The 17,341-nt window shown below is 47.8% G+C and overlaps 2 protein-coding genes and 1 long non-coding RNA gene across 7 annotated transcripts in view; 2 read left to right on the plus strand and 1 right to left on the minus strand.

The window, feature by feature from the left end:
* STX1B (syntaxin 1B) overlaps positions 1 to 6,419 on the plus strand; it is a 30,618-nt gene extending 24,199 nt beyond the window's left edge. The window contains exons 9-10 of one of the 2 annotated variants that reach the window (XM_030562029.1): positions 673 to 783; positions 1,844 to 1,927. In XM_030562029.1, the coding sequence (XP_030417889.1) occupies positions 673 to 783; positions 1,844 to 1,915 (183 nt within the window). In that variant the 3' untranslated portion in view covers positions 1,916 to 1,927. Of the gene's footprint in view, positions 1 to 672; positions 784 to 1,843; positions 1,928 to 3,883 lie in introns of those variants that run through there. The other variant, XM_030562028.1, reaches the window with a different exon arrangement.
* LOC115651121 lies at positions 2,369 to 3,871 on the plus strand. Of its 2 annotated transcripts, none has more exons than XM_030562026.1 (2): positions 2,369 to 2,974; positions 3,486 to 3,821. In XM_030562026.1, exons 1-2 carry the CDS (start codon positions 2,389 to 2,391, stop codon positions 3,815 to 3,817), a joined length of 918 nt encoding a protein of 305 aa, XP_030417886.1. In that variant the 5' UTR covers positions 2,369 to 2,388; the 3' UTR covers positions 3,818 to 3,821. The 2 variants fall into 2 exon arrangements, 1 of the variants encoding a protein (XP_030417886.1); XR_004000312.1 differs by lacking the exon at positions 2,369 to 2,974 and adding an exon at positions 3,165 to 3,230 and having other exon boundaries at positions 3,486 to 3,871.
* A 3,824-nt stretch (positions 6,420 to 10,243) lies between the features above and the next one.
* LOC115651129 lies at positions 10,244 to 16,034 on the minus strand. 3 transcript variants are annotated; one of them, XR_004000314.1, is made up of 4 exons: positions 15,174 to 16,034; positions 15,012 to 15,068; positions 14,293 to 14,473; positions 10,244 to 14,203 (listed from the first exon to the last, which is right to left on the minus strand). It is a non-coding gene; the product is annotated as an uncharacterized LOC115651129 (long non-coding RNA). The 3 variants fall into 3 exon arrangements; XR_004000313.1 differs by lacking the exon at positions 15,174 to 16,034 and having other exon boundaries at positions 15,012 to 15,150; XR_004000315.1 differs by lacking the exons at positions 15,012 to 15,068; positions 15,174 to 16,034 and having other exon boundaries at positions 10,244 to 11,033; positions 11,581 to 14,203; positions 14,293 to 14,984.
* Between the last annotated feature and the right edge of the window lie 1,307 nt (positions 16,035 to 17,341).

Below are 17,341 nucleotides of genomic sequence, written 5' to 3' on the forward strand. Positions count from 1 at the left end.
TGATACTTCTGAAGATAGTCACAGCTGCATGTGTTCTGCCATCTAGAACCCACAGAGTTCCAACACTCTGGGGCCAGGAAGAGTGCTAGAGAGAGTCCCCAGATGGTGGGTTCTCTATCTTACACCCTACCATAAGGTGACAGTCCACTCTAGAACTCTTTTAGAACATCAGTGGATCCAGAGTGCACGTTCTAGGTTCCAGAATGTACAGCGTTACAAGTTCTGAAACAGACTCACCAATCTTTTAAAGGTTCTGGCACCCAGGAAGCACTAAATGGGGCTTGTTTGCAGAGTTCATCGGGGGCTGCAAAGGTGTCAGTAGTGTGCATTTTTAAGTTCGCAACAAGGTACTTAGATTTCCATTTCAGCTGTTGGCTTCTCTCCTAAGGGCTGCCCTTGTGATGGGGACTCTTCTCCCATGAGAATCTGGACTGAGACTCATGAAACTCATTGCATACAAGACTCAGAATAACTTTCAAATAAAATTCACACCTGACTCACAGCCCTTCCTAGAAGGGAAAGGCCCCTTGTCCCATTCTCTGCCCCCTTGAGCGAGCCAGTCCCATTTTGGAGCCGATGCCCCCCCTTAAGGGGAACGACCCTGGGTCCCATTCCCTAAACTGGCTGATTTTTCTGTGCGGGTTTACCTCTCACCTGGGCTGTCTGTTTCAGGGGGAGATGATTGACCGCATTGAGTACAACGTGGAGCACTCCGTTGACTACGTGGAAAGAGCTGTGTCCGACACCAAGAAAGCTGTAAAATACCAGAGCAAGGCTCGGAGGGTGAGTGCAGGGATGGGGCGGGGGGGGTGGAACCAACCTGCTCTGCAATGAACCCCCTTCATCTGAGGAAAGAGGCTGAGACCCCACAGAAATCTGTACACAAATCTCCCCAGCCCCACTCGAGGCAGGTCATCCCCGAGAGCCTCCTTCCCCAGCAGAGATGGAGACATTTCCCTTCTCCTGTCTCTCTCTCTCTATCACTCCATCCCCAAGGCCTCTCCACACCACATGCTTCACTAATTTTGTGTGTGACAGCCGTTTTCTATTTTTAACACAGTCTATCCACTTCCTTCAATCTTGGCCTGCACTTCCACGGGCTCCTGAAACACTGCTGGCCCAGCCCTGGCCTCCCCCTTACCCACAGCTCTGCTGGTGCCCCTCCCTCCGGACACACAGCCCCTGCTATCCCAGCCCTGGCCTCCCCCTTACCCACAGCTCTGCCTGTGCTCCTCACTCCCAACACGCAGCCCCCTGCTAGCCCAGCCCTGCCCCCCCACCACACTCACAGCTCTGCTGGTGCCCCTCACTCCCGACACGCAGCCCCCTGCTAGCCCAGCCCTGGTCTCCCCCGCACTCACAGCTCTGCCGGTGCCCCTCCCTCCCGACACACAGCGTCCTGCTATCTCTGCCCTGGGCTCCCTCTTACCCACGGCTCTGCCTGTGCTCCTCAGTCCTGACTTGCTGCCCCCTGCTATCCCAGCCCTGGGCTCCCCCGCACCTGCACCTCTGCTGGTGCCCCTCACTCCCGACACGCAGCCCCCTGCTAGCCCAGCCCTGGCCTCCCCCACACTCACAGCTCTGCCAGTGCCCCTCCCTCCCGACACGCAGTCCCCTGCTAGCCCAGCCCTGGCCTCCCCCACACTCACAGCTCTGCCAGTGCCCCTCACTCCCGACACACAGCGTCCTGCTATCTCTGCCCTGGGCTCCCTCTTACCCACAGCTCTGCCTGTGCTCCTCAGTCCTGACTTGCTGCCCCCTGCTATCCCAGCCCTGGGCTCCCCCGCACCCGCACCTCTGCTGGTGCCCATCACTCCTGACCTGCAGCCCCCTCCTGTCCCAGCCCCACCTCCCTTGGCAGAGCAATGAGGGATCTGTCAGACTGCTACCTGGCACTGTGGATAAACAGATGTGATGAGTCCGAGAGCGGGAGAGGAATGACGCTCCGAGTGAACGCGAGGGGCAGGGACACCCTTGGTTTCCATCAGGAGATGGAGAGATCTAAAGAACTGAGGACTCCTGGGCTCTAGTCCTGGTTCTAAGAGGGGAGTGGAGTCTAACAGGACGGAGCCTGAGGAAATAGGAGCCAGGACTCCTGGGTTCTTTTCCTTACTCTGTAGATTGATGGTGTTTAATAAATCACCTTTTTGTTCAACATAAATAAATAAGAACAGCTGGGATCACAGGGCCGTCACTCCATTGGGGTCAGTGGGGCCCGATCCCCAGCCGGGGTCACTCAGCCGTAGCTCCATTGGGGTCAATGGGGCAGATTCCAGCTGGGGTCATGGGGCCGTCGCTCCATTGGGGTCAGTGGGGCCCGATCCCCAGCTGGTGTCATGGGGCCGTCGCTACATTGGGGTCAGTGGGGCCCAATCTCCAGCAGGTGTCATGGGGCCATCACTCCATTGGGGTCAGTGGGGCCAGATCCCCAGCTGGGGTCACTCGGCCGTCGCTCCATTGGGGTCAGTGGAGCCTGATCCCCAGCTGGGCTCACGGGGCCGTCACTCCATTGGGGTCAATGGGGCAGATCCCAGCTGGGATCACTCAGCCGTCGCTCCATTAGAGTCAGTGGGGCCAGATCCCCAACTGGGGTCACTCGGCTGTCGCTCCATTGGGGTCAGTGGGGCAGATCCCCAGCAGGGGTCACTCGGACGTCGCTTCATTGGGGTCAGTAGGGCAGATGCCCAGCTGGTGTCATGGGGCCGCCGCTCCATTGGGGTCAGTGGGGCCCGATCCCCAGCTGGGGTCACGGGGCCATCACTCCATTGGGGTCAATGGGGCAGATCCCAGCTGGGGTCACTCAGCCGTCGCTCCATTAGAGTCAGTGGGGCCAGATCCCCAACTGGGGTCACTCGGCTGTCGCTCCATTGGGGTCAGTGGGGCAGATCCCCAGCAGGGGTCACTCGGACGTCGCTTCATTGGGGTCAGTGGGGCAGATGCCCAGCTGGTGTCATGGGGCCGTCGCTCCATTGGGGTCAGTGGGGCCCAATCCCCAGCTGGGGTCACGGGGCCGTCACTCCATTGGGGTCAATGGGGCAGATCCCAGCTGGGGTCACTCAGCCGTCGCTCCATTAGAGTCAGTGGGGCCAGATCCCCAACTGGGGTCACTCGGCTGTCGCTCCATTGGGGTCAGTGGGGCAGATCCCCAGCAGGGGTCACTCGGACGTCGCTTCATTGGGGTCAGTGGGGCAGATGCCCAGCTGGTGTCATGGGGCCGTCGCTCCATTGGGGTCAGTGGGGCCAGATCCCCAGCTGGGGTCACTCACCATCGCTCCATTGGGGTCAGTGGGGCCCGATCCCCAGCTGGGGTCACTCGGCTGTCACTCCATTGGGGTCAATGGGGCAGATCCCAGCTGGGGTCACTCGGCCGTCGCTCCATTAGAGTCAATGGGGCAGATCCCAGCTGGGGTCACTCGGCCGTCGCTCCATTGGGGTCAGTGGGGCCAGATCCCCAGCTGGGGTCACTCGGCCGTCACTCCATTGAGGTCAATGGGGCAGATCCCAGCTGGGGTCACTCGGCCGTCGCTCCATTGGGGTCAGTGGGGCCAGATCCCAGCTGGGGTCACTCGGCCATCGCTCCATTGGGGTCAGTGGGGCCAGATCCCCAGCTGTGGTCACTCGGCCGTCGCTCCATTGGGGTCAATGGGGAAGATCCCAGCTGGGGTCACTCGGCCGTCGCTCCATTGGGGTCAGTGGGGCCCGATCCCCAGCAGGTGTGAATCCATGTAGCTCCAGTGATTTCCACCAGCTAACAATCTCACTCACTCTGCTTGTTGTCTTGCTGGTGCCCAGTCCAGCCATGAAAGTATTAAACTAGCCATTAAAATCTCTTCTTCTCTCTCTCTCTCTCTCTCTCGCTTCCTGGATCCCTGGGGTAATGTAGAAGAAAATTATGATTATAATTTGTTGCGTGGTCCTTGGGGTAGTTCTTGCTTCCACAATTGGGGGGACTCTGGGGTTGTAAATCAAAGCAAAAAAAATATTATAATAATAATATAATAATAATTTAAAGAAAACTTGTACATGCAATGGATATAACAGCACACGTTCCAGCTACCTATACATACACTCCTTGGGGGTCAGCAAATCTAAGTTTCTTGTTCTCCGCCATCTTTCCATCCATCTCTCCATCCCCTGGATACCTGGGTTCTCCCCAGATCGGCCGACATCCCTGACCCCTGGTAGGAGGGCGTGGACTGGCTCATAACCAACCTTTGGGTTCACAGTGACCCAAACGCTCTGGTTTCTCTTCACATCCGAGGTTAGCCTGGAGGGACGGAGTGGTGATCTGTCCTTTGTTGATGCTGTCTTGTTTTGGGTTCTGCTGGGGATGGTGTGGCCAGTAGTGGGGGGGGGGGGGAAATACCAGTATAATACATGGAAAGTTGTCAATACTAGAAAGCTAAGGGATCCCAGAGTGGTTACCAATCAGCTGTTATGAAAAATACCAGTTTATTCTAGGAAATACCTCAGTAGCTGAATATTGCAGTGTCAATACCAGCCCACTGAGGAAAACAGGAGTAGTTACCCATCAATCACTATGGAAAAAATACCAGAGAATTATATGAAACGCTAGAGCAGCAAAATATTGCAATATCAGTACTAAAATATTAAGGAATATCAGAATGATTACCAGTCAGTCATTGTCGGAGGGAAACAGACTGCTACATAAAATACTAGAGGCACAGAAAATGGTGTTGATACTAGAGCACTGAGGAATTCAAGAACATCCAGTTATACCAGAATATGAATGAAGCACTATCCCCAAATACTAATAGTAACATACTAGTCCTGCAGTATCCAGGAAAACTAGAGTACTAGTATTAGTTTATAGAGGAATGCTACAGCAGACTCCAGTGCTACAGTATTGATACTACAGTATCGATGCTACGGTATCAAAAATGCTAGAGTACAAATACTGTAGTTCCAAGGAATGCTGTCATATCGCCGAATACTTCAATAGCAATGTTACTGTATCCAGGTGTACTAGAGCAATGCTACTACAGTGCCCAAGAACCCAAACTGCTTCTACTGCAGGATCCTGGAATCATGGAGTATTTATGCTACACTAGCAAGAATGCTGGAGCACCGATACTACAGTAGCCATGAATACTGGAGTAGCAATATGACAGTATGTAAGAATGTTAAAACTATCCAGATTAAGTCATCTCCCATCACTACAAAATACTCCAGTTTCTAAAGATACTCCAGTATACATGACTTGGGGAAGCACATGGCTATCCCAGCTCATGCCTGATTCCAATTCCACATGCCAGGAATGGTTGCCACTATGTCAGGTGTTATTGAAAAAGAAATGAGCATTACTACAGAAATACTACAAAATCAAAGAATACTCCGGTATTCCAGGTGGGAAGATCCTAAAGTTCAGCCCCTCCTTTGCATAAGAGCAGCTATGAACAAAAAATATTATTAAGTTATTAATGATCAGTATTACACTATTCCAGAGTAACAATACTGAGCCATTGTAAAATATACTCGAATAATGTACACTGACAAGGACAATGACACAGTATTTGAGGGTAATAACAGTAATACATGATCTCAAATACAACAGCCTTAGGAAGGATATTACTGTGGTGTCTTAGTGTAATGTTGGCTCCTACAACTTAAGCCCTCACAAAATACTGGAGTATAAGTACTCTCAAACACCACACCCCTATAAAACACTAGAATAATATACTAAAATAATAACAGTTCCCAAATACTAAACTCTTGTAAAATACTAGAGTAATAATGGCTCCGCAAAATGCAAAACCTATATAATATACTAGTAAAATAAGGGCTCCCAAATACTACAGCCTTACAATAATTCTGCAGCAATATAGAGTAATAATGGCTATCCAAATATTACGCCTTTATAATACATTCAGCTAATATAAAAATACTGGACATACAGGTTTCTGGGGAGGAAGATCCCATAGTATTTTAGACTAATAGTGGTGCCCAAATCCTACACTTTTATAAAATTGCTTGAATACTATACAGTAATGACTGGTAATTATTAGTAATAGATGCTACATTGTATGTCTGTGGAAAAATACTGTGATATTCTAGAGTAATAATGGCTTGCTACCAGTACTACACATTTATTTAAAAATACTAGCAATATACAGAGTAATATTGAATATGCAACATTATGCCTAAGAAAAGAAAAAATACAGTATTCTGGAGTGAGAGTATGTGGCCAAGTAAATATGTCCTTTATAAATATATTAAAGTAATATGGAGTAAAAATGGATATCCAAATAGCATCTCTTTGAGAAAAATCCTATGGTAGTCTTCAGTAACGATGGCTTGTAAACATCTCAAATATTATACCCTCGTTTAAAAAGAATCATAGAATAGAGCTGTGGTTCTCAACCAGGGGTCTGGGCCCTCTGGGGGACTGTGAGCAGGTTTCAGGGGGTCCGCCAAGCAGGACCAGCATTAGACTTACTGGGGCCCAGGACAGAAAGCCGAAGTCCCACTGCATGGGGCTGAAGCCTGAGCAACCTGTGGGGTGGGGCCCTGGGCAACTGCCCTGCTTGCTACCCCCTAATGCCGGTCCTGGCTTTCATATGCCGAAAACCAGTTCTTGGAGTTTTTATAGCATGTTTGTGGGGTCTCAGAAAGAAAAAGGTTGAGAACTCCTGGAACAGAATATTTAGTAACAATGAAACCTAAATACTACAGTCATATAAAAATATAGATAGATGTGCATGTGGAAGAGCTCTCTGGATAATACAGTTATAGTTCAGAGTAATAAGGGATGTCCAAATATTATGCCCCTGAAAAAATATTTTAGAAACCTAAAGTAATACTGGATAGCCAAGCAATACATAGCTTAAAAATACTACAGTATTCCAGAGGAATGGTAGTTTTTCCTAATACAACATTCTTACACAAATGCTAGATTACTGTATATTAATAATGGATGTCTAAATACTCTACCTTTTTATTTTATATTAGGGAAAAAATACTATAGTATATTACAGTATTACCGGCCCTCCAAATATTACGCCCTTATAAAAGATGCTGCAGTAATCTAGAATGTTACTGGTTTCCAAAGAATTCACCCTTAAGGAAAACACTGAGGCAACATAGAGTAATAGTGAATGCTGAAATATTGTTCCTCTGGAGAAAATAATACAATATTATAAAGCAATAATGGCTCTCCAAATACTATACCTGTTATAAAAATGCTAGAGTAATAACGGATGTCCAAATACTGCACAGTTATAGAAATGTGAGATTAATATAGAGTAATACTGGCTATATTTGATCGCTGCAGTAATCTAAAGCAATACTGGATCCCAAATAGTATCGCTCTGCAAAATACTGTGGTAGTCCAGAGTAATAATGAATATCCAAATATGGCACTCTTATAAAGACCCTGGAGTATATAGATAGTGTAATAGTGGCACTTAAATATAGCCTTGAAAAAATTCAATGGTAATCTAGAGTAATAATGGTTCTCAAACACACACTGATAAGAATACTAGAGTAATTATGAGTAATGATGGCTCCCTAAAAAAAACACTTATAAAATATTACAAAGATATAAAGTACTCATAATCCAAAACACATGTTTGTAAGAATAGTAGAGTAATCTAGAGTAACTGTGGCTTGCCAATACAGTTTAGAAACTAGTCTCACTCTAGAATATGCTAGCATATGTATACACTAAACTTCTGGAAATAGTAAACTAATTAATAGTGGCCACCAAACACACTTCTAGACTAATTTAGAGTAATAATAACTTCCAAACACACTTTGGAAGCAAATAGTACTCTAGATTAGTCTTGTTTTCTTAAAAAAAGACACTTCTCTAAGAACAGTAACCCCAAATATATGTTTATAATAGTGCTATAGTAATTTAAAGTAATAGTGTCTCCCTAACACACCTGCAGAAAATCATGGAGTAACGTGGAGTAATAACCGGTTCCAAATATACCCTTGTAAAATACTAAAGAAATTGGAGTATTTATGGCTCCCGAGTATGCCATGATAAAAATACTAGAATAATAATTTATCTCCAACTGCTAGTCTTCCCAAAGTACACTGCAGCATTCTGGAGTAATAGCCCCAAACACTGCCATGTCACTATCATATTGGAGTTCATTACTCTAGTACACCACAATATTTCTACAAGTATCTGGGGCAATTACTCTGGGATGCTGTAGGGACAGTGGGGCGGGGGGGTGTTGGGGGAGGGTGGAAGTTATCCCAGAGCAATGTCAGCCACACCTGGGTATTAACAGTCTTCAAGTCACCCTACGGTGGAGCTATCTTGTGGCCAAACACCACTGTGAGCCTTGGCGTTGGGAGGGAATAGGCATCGAGGAAGGGAATAGACTGCTCCAAACCACATGGGGGGACTGTGGCTGGTCCCTCACCCCATATGGAGGGGTGATCAGTCATCAGACCATGAGGAGACACCACACCAGGACCCATCTAGCCCATACTCAACTGGGGCACAATCATCCCTTACCGTCTGCTGCCCAGGAATCCTACTTCCCAATGTCCCAGCAATGGGGCGACATAATTCTGTCCCCATACCTCGTCCTTACCCACTAGGTCGTCTTCCTGACAACTGTGTCACACTGTTGCGTTTTATAGCATATGTGGGTGCGTGCGCACACACACAGACACATATATACAGTATCTGTGTGTATTTCTATACACACACTCTATACACAACACATTTCTGCATGCTGCATATAGTATACATTAACCTATGTGTATCTAGCTATATGTATATGCATAGGTGTGTATTTATTTATTTGTGATTTTGTGTGTGTGTGTATATATTTGTGATTGTGTGTATATATGTATATTTGTGATTGTGTGTGTGCGCATATATATAGATATTTGTGATTTTGTGTGCATGTGTGTATGTATGTATGTGTATATATATAAATGGATATCCAAATAGCATCTCTTTGAGAAAAATACTATGGTAGTCTTCAGTAACAATGGCTTGCCAACACCATTGTAAACATCTCATTTTGTTCTAGTTCTAGTTACGCTGCATAACTAGTTCTAGTTACGCTCTATAAAAGGATATCCTGTGGATAGGTAGCTAGATCGAGATACATTCGGTGTATACTATATATGTCTGTTTGAGTACCTCGCTCAGTGGCTATAGACACAGCTGTTGTAGCCGTAGCTAAATCCTAGTCACACCAAGACAACCTGCTGTATTTGAGGTGTGTCCCACCGGGCCGCTCTCTGACTGGGAGTGGGGGCATCCTGTCTAGATTGGGGAGAAGAGTGAGGAGCATTGTGCTGTGCAGAGCCCATACAGACACACCAAATATACTATACAAGCAGGGTGGGCATGGAACGGGGCCAGGTCCCAGCTGGTGTCATTCAGCTTTGCTCCACTGAAGGCAAAGAAGTGATGGTAGTTTTATACCAGCCGGGGATCTGGCCCAGTGGGTGTGAGAATATATTGGAGGTGATGTGTATGTATATGTACCATGAAAGCTAGATAGATAGATGTGCATGTGTGTATATTTGTGTATATTTGTATCTTAAATATCCTATAGATATGTGTGTATATATATGTGTGTGTGTGTGTGTGTGTGTATAAACAAATATTAAATATACTATAGATGTCTGTATATGCCGATGTATTAAATATATTATAGATGTGTGTATATAAACAGAAATATTAAATATGGTATATTAATTAAACCTCTATCATATATTTAATATTTATAATATGTGTATGTGTGTATGTATATATATATATATATATATATATATATATATAAAGATACACACGTATACAGCATATTTACTGTGTATGTGTGTATGAGTATAGACAGACACATCTATAGTATATTTCCTATGTATTTATATTTAAGGATAAATACACCCCTCTATAGGATATTTAATATTTATGTTTATATTTGTATATATAAATAAAGATACATAAAGACACATCTATGGCATATTTATTATGTGTGTATAGACAGTATATTTCTTACATATCTGTATGTGTGCATATATATGTATATATAAATATAAGTACGCATATATAATACATCTACAATATGTATATTTACTATATCTATATCTCATATATAATATCTATATAGCATATATAGATATATATATATGTGTAGCTATTTAGATTGATATATACACACACACATACATACGTGTAGGAAATATACTCTACATGTCTATATCTTTATATAAAAATATATGCATTATATATTTACTGTGTGTATAATATATATGTTGTATATAAATAAATACACACATACATATATAGTAAATTTACTACAGATGTTTAGCTACTGTATATATGCATATATATGCGCACACACATATATATATAAAATGTCCTCTGTGTGTCCTTTTATGTGTAAGCATATATCTACATTCCCATATATATAGTAGCTATACTATATATGTGTGTAACTATGTATACACACATATATCACAAATATACTATATGCCTATGTATAGCATGTTAAAATATACTAGACACACACACACACAGAGCCAGATTCACAGTTCGTACAAATGACGATAGTTCCGTGGATTTATCACTACTAACAATTCACATCAGCTGCGGCTTGTTCCCAGGGTCTAGCTGTGATATATAGTGTGTGTTCTGTGTGTGCGCTCACAGCACCTTTACCTACCTACACAACCTCCATTCCACCATGTCTGCATTCCCAGCCTACCTTCCGAAAAAGAAAAAAAAAAGAACAAACCAAACTTAGATTTTTTGATCTTTTTTAAACAAAACACAAAAGCGAACAAAAAAAAAGACGTTAAAAAGGACTAAAAAAACAAAACAAATGCGGGAGAAAAATTCCTACCACGTTGTCGATGTCCCTCAACTTCCCTTTTGGGGTATTGAGCTGTGTATTGTTTCAGTGTGGGCTGTTTTCCTGTAATCTGTGGTGTGTTTGCTAAGAAACAGACAAATAACCTCTTCATTTTTCTTTCCTTCTTCCCTTTCCTGTTTCCACTTCCGGTCTCTTCCTCATCCCCTTTTCGTCTGTGTGGCACTAAAACATTTTTAAAAAGACAAATGAACTAAAAAGAAAAAACCCACTGACATGTCCCTCCTTTCGCTGCTTGAAAACATATCAAAGAACTGCCAAAATAAATTCGTTTTCCAATCACCGCATGACCTGGGATCCTGTCTGGATTTATCGCCCCTCTATTTTCCCATCCCTGTCCCGTATTATTTGCTCCATTTTGGATCGAAAGAGTTTTCCCTTCCCTCTCTCTGAACCTAAGAGGAACCAATGTTTTGTTCCAGATCGGAGATGCGAGCTGGTTTTGGTCGGTTAAATAGCACCACATCACACGCATCCACACGTACATAGTGAGCTGAGGATGTACAGTAGTGAGCGGTGGTGCAAACGCACTCGCCCACCCATAGAGTGAACCAATTTTGGGAGGGGGAGGGGGCGGCGTGCAAAATGCATGTGTGAGCTTGCATACACCAGGTCTGATTTCTTCCAGCAGGGGGTAGCATTTCACACACAGAGACAGAGAGACACACCCCTTCATGGCCAGCTTGATACAAACCCCAACAAATGAACTCACCTCCCACGGCTGTGAAGGTGGAGAGCTGCTTTCATTCCTCATGGACAGGGTATATGCAGGGCAGATATAATTCCACCTACTGGGAGAAGAATATATCACCCCTCTTCTCTAGCCCCGAGCTCAGCCAGGCCCCCCGGGAGCGCCCTAAGAACCAGCATCCTTCCCCCTGAGGATCGAGGGTGGAGGATTCCACTCCACAAACCCCGTAACCTTCCCTCGTAAGTCAGGTTTTCTAAACCTTTTCTCACTTCTGTTGCTGTCCTCTGGACTCTCTGCAATTTGTCCCCGTCTGGCCTAAAGTCACAGGACTCCAGCTGAGGCCCGAGCAGAGCGGGACAATCACCTTCCGTGTCTTACCTAAGACACACATGTACCTACGACATGCATGTACCTATGACACGCATGTTCATACACCCTAGAATGATATTCGTCATTTGCCTTTTTTCAAAAATACATCCCATTGCTGATTCAGCTCCAATTTGTGACCCACTGTCACCGCCAGAGCCTTTCCAGCCATCTGACCCCCTACCCACTTAGTCCTCGTTTTGTAGCGGTGTGTTTGATTTTTTCCTTCCTGAGTGAAGGACTTTGAACGTGTCTGTATTGAACCTCCCGGTGATGGCTACAGACCAATTCTCCAATTTGTCAAGGGCGTTTTGAATTTGAATCCTGTCCTCCACTCCTCCCTGCTCGGGTCATCTGCAAATTGAATAGCACACTCTCCACTCCATTAGCCAAGTCATTCGCGACAATGTCAGCTGGGCTGATACCGGACCCAGGACTGACCCCTGCAGGAGACACCCTCCCAACCCCGTCACCTCATCCATGTGAGGCGCGCCCATGAACACCAACAGATCTCTGTGCGGCCCTGGATTTAACAAAGCAGCCAGCGTGCGGATGACCGCGATGGCTGTGCTAGGCCCCGATCATCAACGCTATTTAGGCTCCTGACTTCCTTGATGTCCGTGGAAATGAGTGGAACCACAGTCGAGGATCTGGATTTTATAAACACATGACAGGCATCGCCTTTGTGCGTGCGGGCGCTGATTCGACCAGAGCACGTATGGGATGGATTTGCTGCCGTCGCCTCTCCAGTCCTGTGCGCCCAAATCCATCCCTGCTCAGCACGACACGTGAGCCTGCCTTTGAGATGCCGACCTGCCGACTAGCAGGAAAAGTCAATGGGATTTCAAGTGTCTCATCTGATCCCTGCCTGGAGCCTAAAAACCTGGGGCTGGCTGGCGCGGCCAGTCTAGAGCTGATGTTTCAGGCCAATCCACCGCTTCCTTTCGGAGCGTCTCTGCCTTCGGATCGGACTCAGTGAGCCCTTGGCTGCTTCGTGTAAATCTGGGCCGGGCATCGATCCGTCGGGGTCCATGGGCCAGCTTGCTTTAGCGAAGGACTTAACGAGAACAGGGCGTGGCTTCAGATTTAAGCAGGTGCATCAACTTAAAGGCTTTCACAGCCCCATCCGTTTCAATGGGCAAGTCAGTTTCAGCAGGATCCCAGGCCCCATTCGTTAACAGGAACACCCCACCCCCGCTCCCCTTCCCTTCCTCTGGGTCTGTTTTGCCATTTGTTCTTTCCATCCCTTCTCCTGTGTGTAAATATTAACTGAGGAACCCGATGGTCATTGCCTTTTGCCTGCTGAGTTGCTTTTTTCCCTCTGAATGCGCTTTTCCCTCCAACCCCCAGCCTGGTCACGGAGTGTTGGAGAGTCACTTCTGGGCGTTTGCTTCTGATTTTTTTAATCTATTTGTTTGAAGTCTTTCTCTTTTTTGTTCATTCGAAAGCAAATGAATTGTCCGATTCTTCCGGCTTTCAATGTCTGTCCTAATGTGCTTCATTAAAGCCAGCGCCTAACTGCTAAGCCTTCCCCCCTCAAGTGGGCTATCTAATCTGTCCTCTTGCATAGCACGAGCCAGAGAGTTTCACCCTGAACTTTACCCCGTGATTTACATTTCTATAAAGCACATCTTTAGCAAGGCAATGGTTTAAAACAACCCAGATCTTTTAACTCCAGGCGTGGTTTTGCTAACGTAGACTCACCAGCCAGGCTTTTCAGATAGTTTGATTGTGTATATGCAGACTGAAGAAGTTTCATTTCATTAGACATTAAAGGCCTGAAGAGATCATCCAGTCTGACACAACCCAGAGAATTTCCCTGCCCACCCCCTCCCCCCATGATTTCTGCATTACCTTGAGTTTGAGCAAGAGGGTAGCCCGTGGAGACACAGCCAACGTCAAGCTAAATGATGCCAAGCTATTGAGAATCTGTTGCATCTTTCATGTTGCTGACGCTGAGCCTTGAAAGTCCATGAGATCAGCTTTAAAATATACCAAATGTTAGGTTATTGGCCTTCCATTTTGCTAACACTGCACTTTGGAGCGTGTCTGTCAACTCAAAACTTGGATTTTAAACAACAATTTGACAGCTGAGATTCCCCCGTCATCACAGGACACCGGGGCTTTAGAACGAGTGCCAGCTCTCGTGAGAGCGGCAACGAAAATCTCCAGAGTTGGCCATCCTGCCGTGAAAAATGTTTCCCTTGTTCCCAGTCTGAATTTGGTTTCACCTCTCAGCCGCAGGGGCTCCTTTTGCCTCTTGGAGGCCTGGTCTACACTAGAGGAGAGGAGGGGGTCCATGTAAGATACGCAACTTCAGCTATGGGAATACTGTAGATGAAGTCTTCATATCTTATTTTGACTTACCTCCCGTCCTCACGGCGTGGGATCGATGGCCTCTCATGGCGTTCCGGAGTCAACGGGAGCACATTCGGGGATCAATCACTACTGCCGATCCGCCAGGTAGTCTGGATGTACCCAGAGATAACGTGCAGTCAAATCTAGCACAATTGTGGCTTAAAAATATCAGGTTGAACTTCCTTGTCCCCTAGAAAAAAATGAAAATTCACCGGCAAGGGTTAGACTTCAGAATTTACCAAATCGTGGGAAGATCACAGTTATACCTCCTTCAAATTAACAGTCAGATTCACCCCAGTACAACTCTTCCACCAGCAAACTAGATTAGGATTTAATCCCATAGGACCAAACAATTTGTCTCATATGTTTGGGGGCTCAAATATCGGGGTGGAATTAACACGAAAAAGAAGAAAGAATCATTCTTCATCTCGTTCATTGCAGCAACATGACCACAGACTAGAACCTGATAGGTGCACACAATGGGTCTCAGCAAGCATGAATATTTATCAGGTGAAATCCGTGCTAAAAAAAGAAAACCGAGAAAGAGCCGCAAGATCTTTTCATCTCCTGTGGAAGGTTTAGGACTTAATCCCTGGCTTGGCTGGAATTGTCATGTTTTTTCTCTGCAAAACTTTTGTCTCATGGGTTTGAAAAAAAAATGCTTGCATGTTTTAATGAAAAAAAAACCAACTAAAACATAAAAAAATGACCAAAAAAACCCCCCAAACCTGGTTTGAGATTGTGGTGTGTGCCCTTTATTCCGCTGCCTTGTGTTCTGCTCTCATCTGGAACGAGGAAGAAAACCAAAAAGCAAAACCAATGAATGAATGAAACAAAGAAAAAAACTTAGGTCTGTGTGGGTTCAAAACAAAAAAAGACTCAAAAAGCACCTGTCGTCTGTTGTCTGTTTTCCTTTCGTTCTCATGGTTTCTGTGGTGGCTTTTTGTTGTGTTCGCTTGCTACAGTTTTCTCCGCACCTTTCCGTCTGCCGCGCTGCCACTCCGAACAACTTCCTCTTGGGCTCTCCCCAACTTTCTCGCTGGCTCTGGCCAACTGTCTGGCTCTCGACAACTTTCTATCTGACTCTCTTCAACTCGCTAGAACTTCCTCTCCATCTTTCTGCCTAGCTCTCTCCAGCTCTCAATGGCTCACGGTACTTTTCAGTCTCTCTTCTGCTCCCTGCCGCTTTCTCTTCCTTCACCTCTCCCTGTCCTCAACTGGGTCCTGGCACTTCTTCCTCTCCAGCTGACCCTTGTGGGCCCCGGCGTGGCCCACCCCGTGCCGCTGTTCGGACCAAGTGTGCAGACCCTGTCAGCCCGATTTCATACCTGCCTTGGCTGAGCATCATGAGATGGAATCAGGGCCGGGCCTTCCCCACCGTTCTCTCTATAGCTTTTCATACAGGTGGGGTATTGACTGGGGAGGGGGGATCACATACTGGATTAATGGGGGGGTGAGACCTCCTTACCCCAGCTAACGCCAAGAAAGGGGTTCTTGAGCTGAAAAGGTTGCTCCTCCCCCCTTATATAGTGTAACTAGTGGTCCCCCACTCACCCTTCTGGCCCTGCGCTTCTCTGTTTGTGTCTGAATATCTTTCCTTTCTTCTGTGTATCGCTTTCACCATCAGGTCTGTCTTGTGTTTCTCTCACACTGTTGGGGTTCAGTGAGTTGGGATGGCTAGGGGATCAGGACACCTGGGTTCTCCAAGAAGGGAGTGGGGTGGGTTAGAGGGGGGCTGGGAGTCCGGACTCCTGGACCCCAGCTCTGGGAGGGGAGTGTGGGTTGGGGAGGAGGGACGGGGAGCCAGGACTCCTGGGTTCTCTCCTCAGCGCTGGGAGAGGTCATTCTTTTGTGTGTGTCGAGTGTTCTGAGAGCCTCGAATGACGGAGCCCCCTCCACCCCCCATCAGTCTCTCCCTCTACATGTGCTGTCACTTTGCGCTCACACACACATTCACACTGGGGAGAGGACCTTCCTTCTGTGCTGCCTCTCTGTCTAGCTAACCCCAGGGGACAAGGGCAAATCTTGGGGCTGCAGCCACCTCCCCACTCCATCGAGCCCAGGAAAGAGGGCCCAGGGCAGGGCGTCTCGAGGTGGGGAGAGTCACAAACACGCAGGGCCCCGAACCCCTCCAGCAAGGGGCAGCACTGCTTATACGCAGCAGGGGGCGCTCACTCCCGTGGCTGTCACTGCTGGCTCCAGAGCTAAGGGGCGCTGTGCTGCAGGGAGCAGGGTGGGGGCTCAGCAGGGGGCGCTGTGCTGCAGGGAGCAGGGCGGGGCTCAGCAGGGGGCGCTGTGCTGCAGGGAGTAGGGCAGGGGGCTCAGCGGGGGGCGCTGGGCTGCAGGGAGCAGGGCGGGGGCTCAGCAGGGGGCGCTGTGCTGCAGGGAGTAGGGCAGGGGGCTCAGTGGAGGGCACTGGGCTGCAGGGAGCAGGGTGGGGGCTCAGCAGGGGGTGCTGTGCTGCAGGGAGCAGGGTGGGGGACCTACAAGGGGCACTGTGCTGCAGGGAGCAGGGCGGAGGCCAGCAGGGGACGCTATGCTGCAGGGAGCAGAGCAGGGGCCAGGAGGGGGCGCTGTGCTACAGGGAGCAGGGCAGGGGCCAGCAGGGGGCGCTGTGCTGCAGGAGGCTCAGTGGAGGGCGCTGTGCTGCAGGGAGCAGGGTGGGGGCTCAGCAGGGGGCGCTGTGCTGCAGGGAGCAGGGAGGGGGCTCAGCAGGGGGCGCTGTGCTGCAGGGAGCAGGGTGGGGGCCAGCAGGGGGCGCTGTGCTGCAGGGAGCAGGGCAGGGGGCTCAGCGGGGGGCGCTGTGCTGCAGGGAGCAGGGCAGGGGGCTCAGCGGGGGGTGCTCTCCCCTGGCCATCAGTGCTGGCCCCGGCACTAGGGGGCGCTGTGCCAGAGGAGGCATTCAGAGTTTGCAACCAGCTGATACTCAGGGCTAACACAGCTGAATCTGTTTGCAACCAAGCAGCCGAGTGGCCTGTCTCTAAGCCGATTGGTGGCTAATCATACAGGGCTGGATAAGCTCCGCGCGTTACAGGCCAATCTCGTTAGAACAATCCCC

The sequence above is a fragment of the Gopherus evgoodei genome, chromosome 4, assembly GCF_007399415.2.
Source record: "Gopherus evgoodei ecotype Sinaloan lineage chromosome 4, rGopEvg1_v1.p, whole genome shotgun sequence".
Classification (NCBI taxonomy): domain Eukaryota; kingdom Metazoa; phylum Chordata; order Testudines; family Testudinidae; genus Gopherus; species Gopherus evgoodei.

Excerpts from the sequence above, each read along its gene's own strand:
- LOC115651121 (XM_030562026.1), top strand. The coding sequence starts at position 2,389 with ATGGGGCCATCACTCCATTGGGGTCAGTGGGGCCAGATCCCCAGCTGG. Across the intron at positions 2,975-3,485 it reads GGGGCCGTCGCTCCATTGGG|GTCAATGGGGCAGATCCCAG; the intron begins GTCAGTGGGGCC and ends CACTCCATTGAG.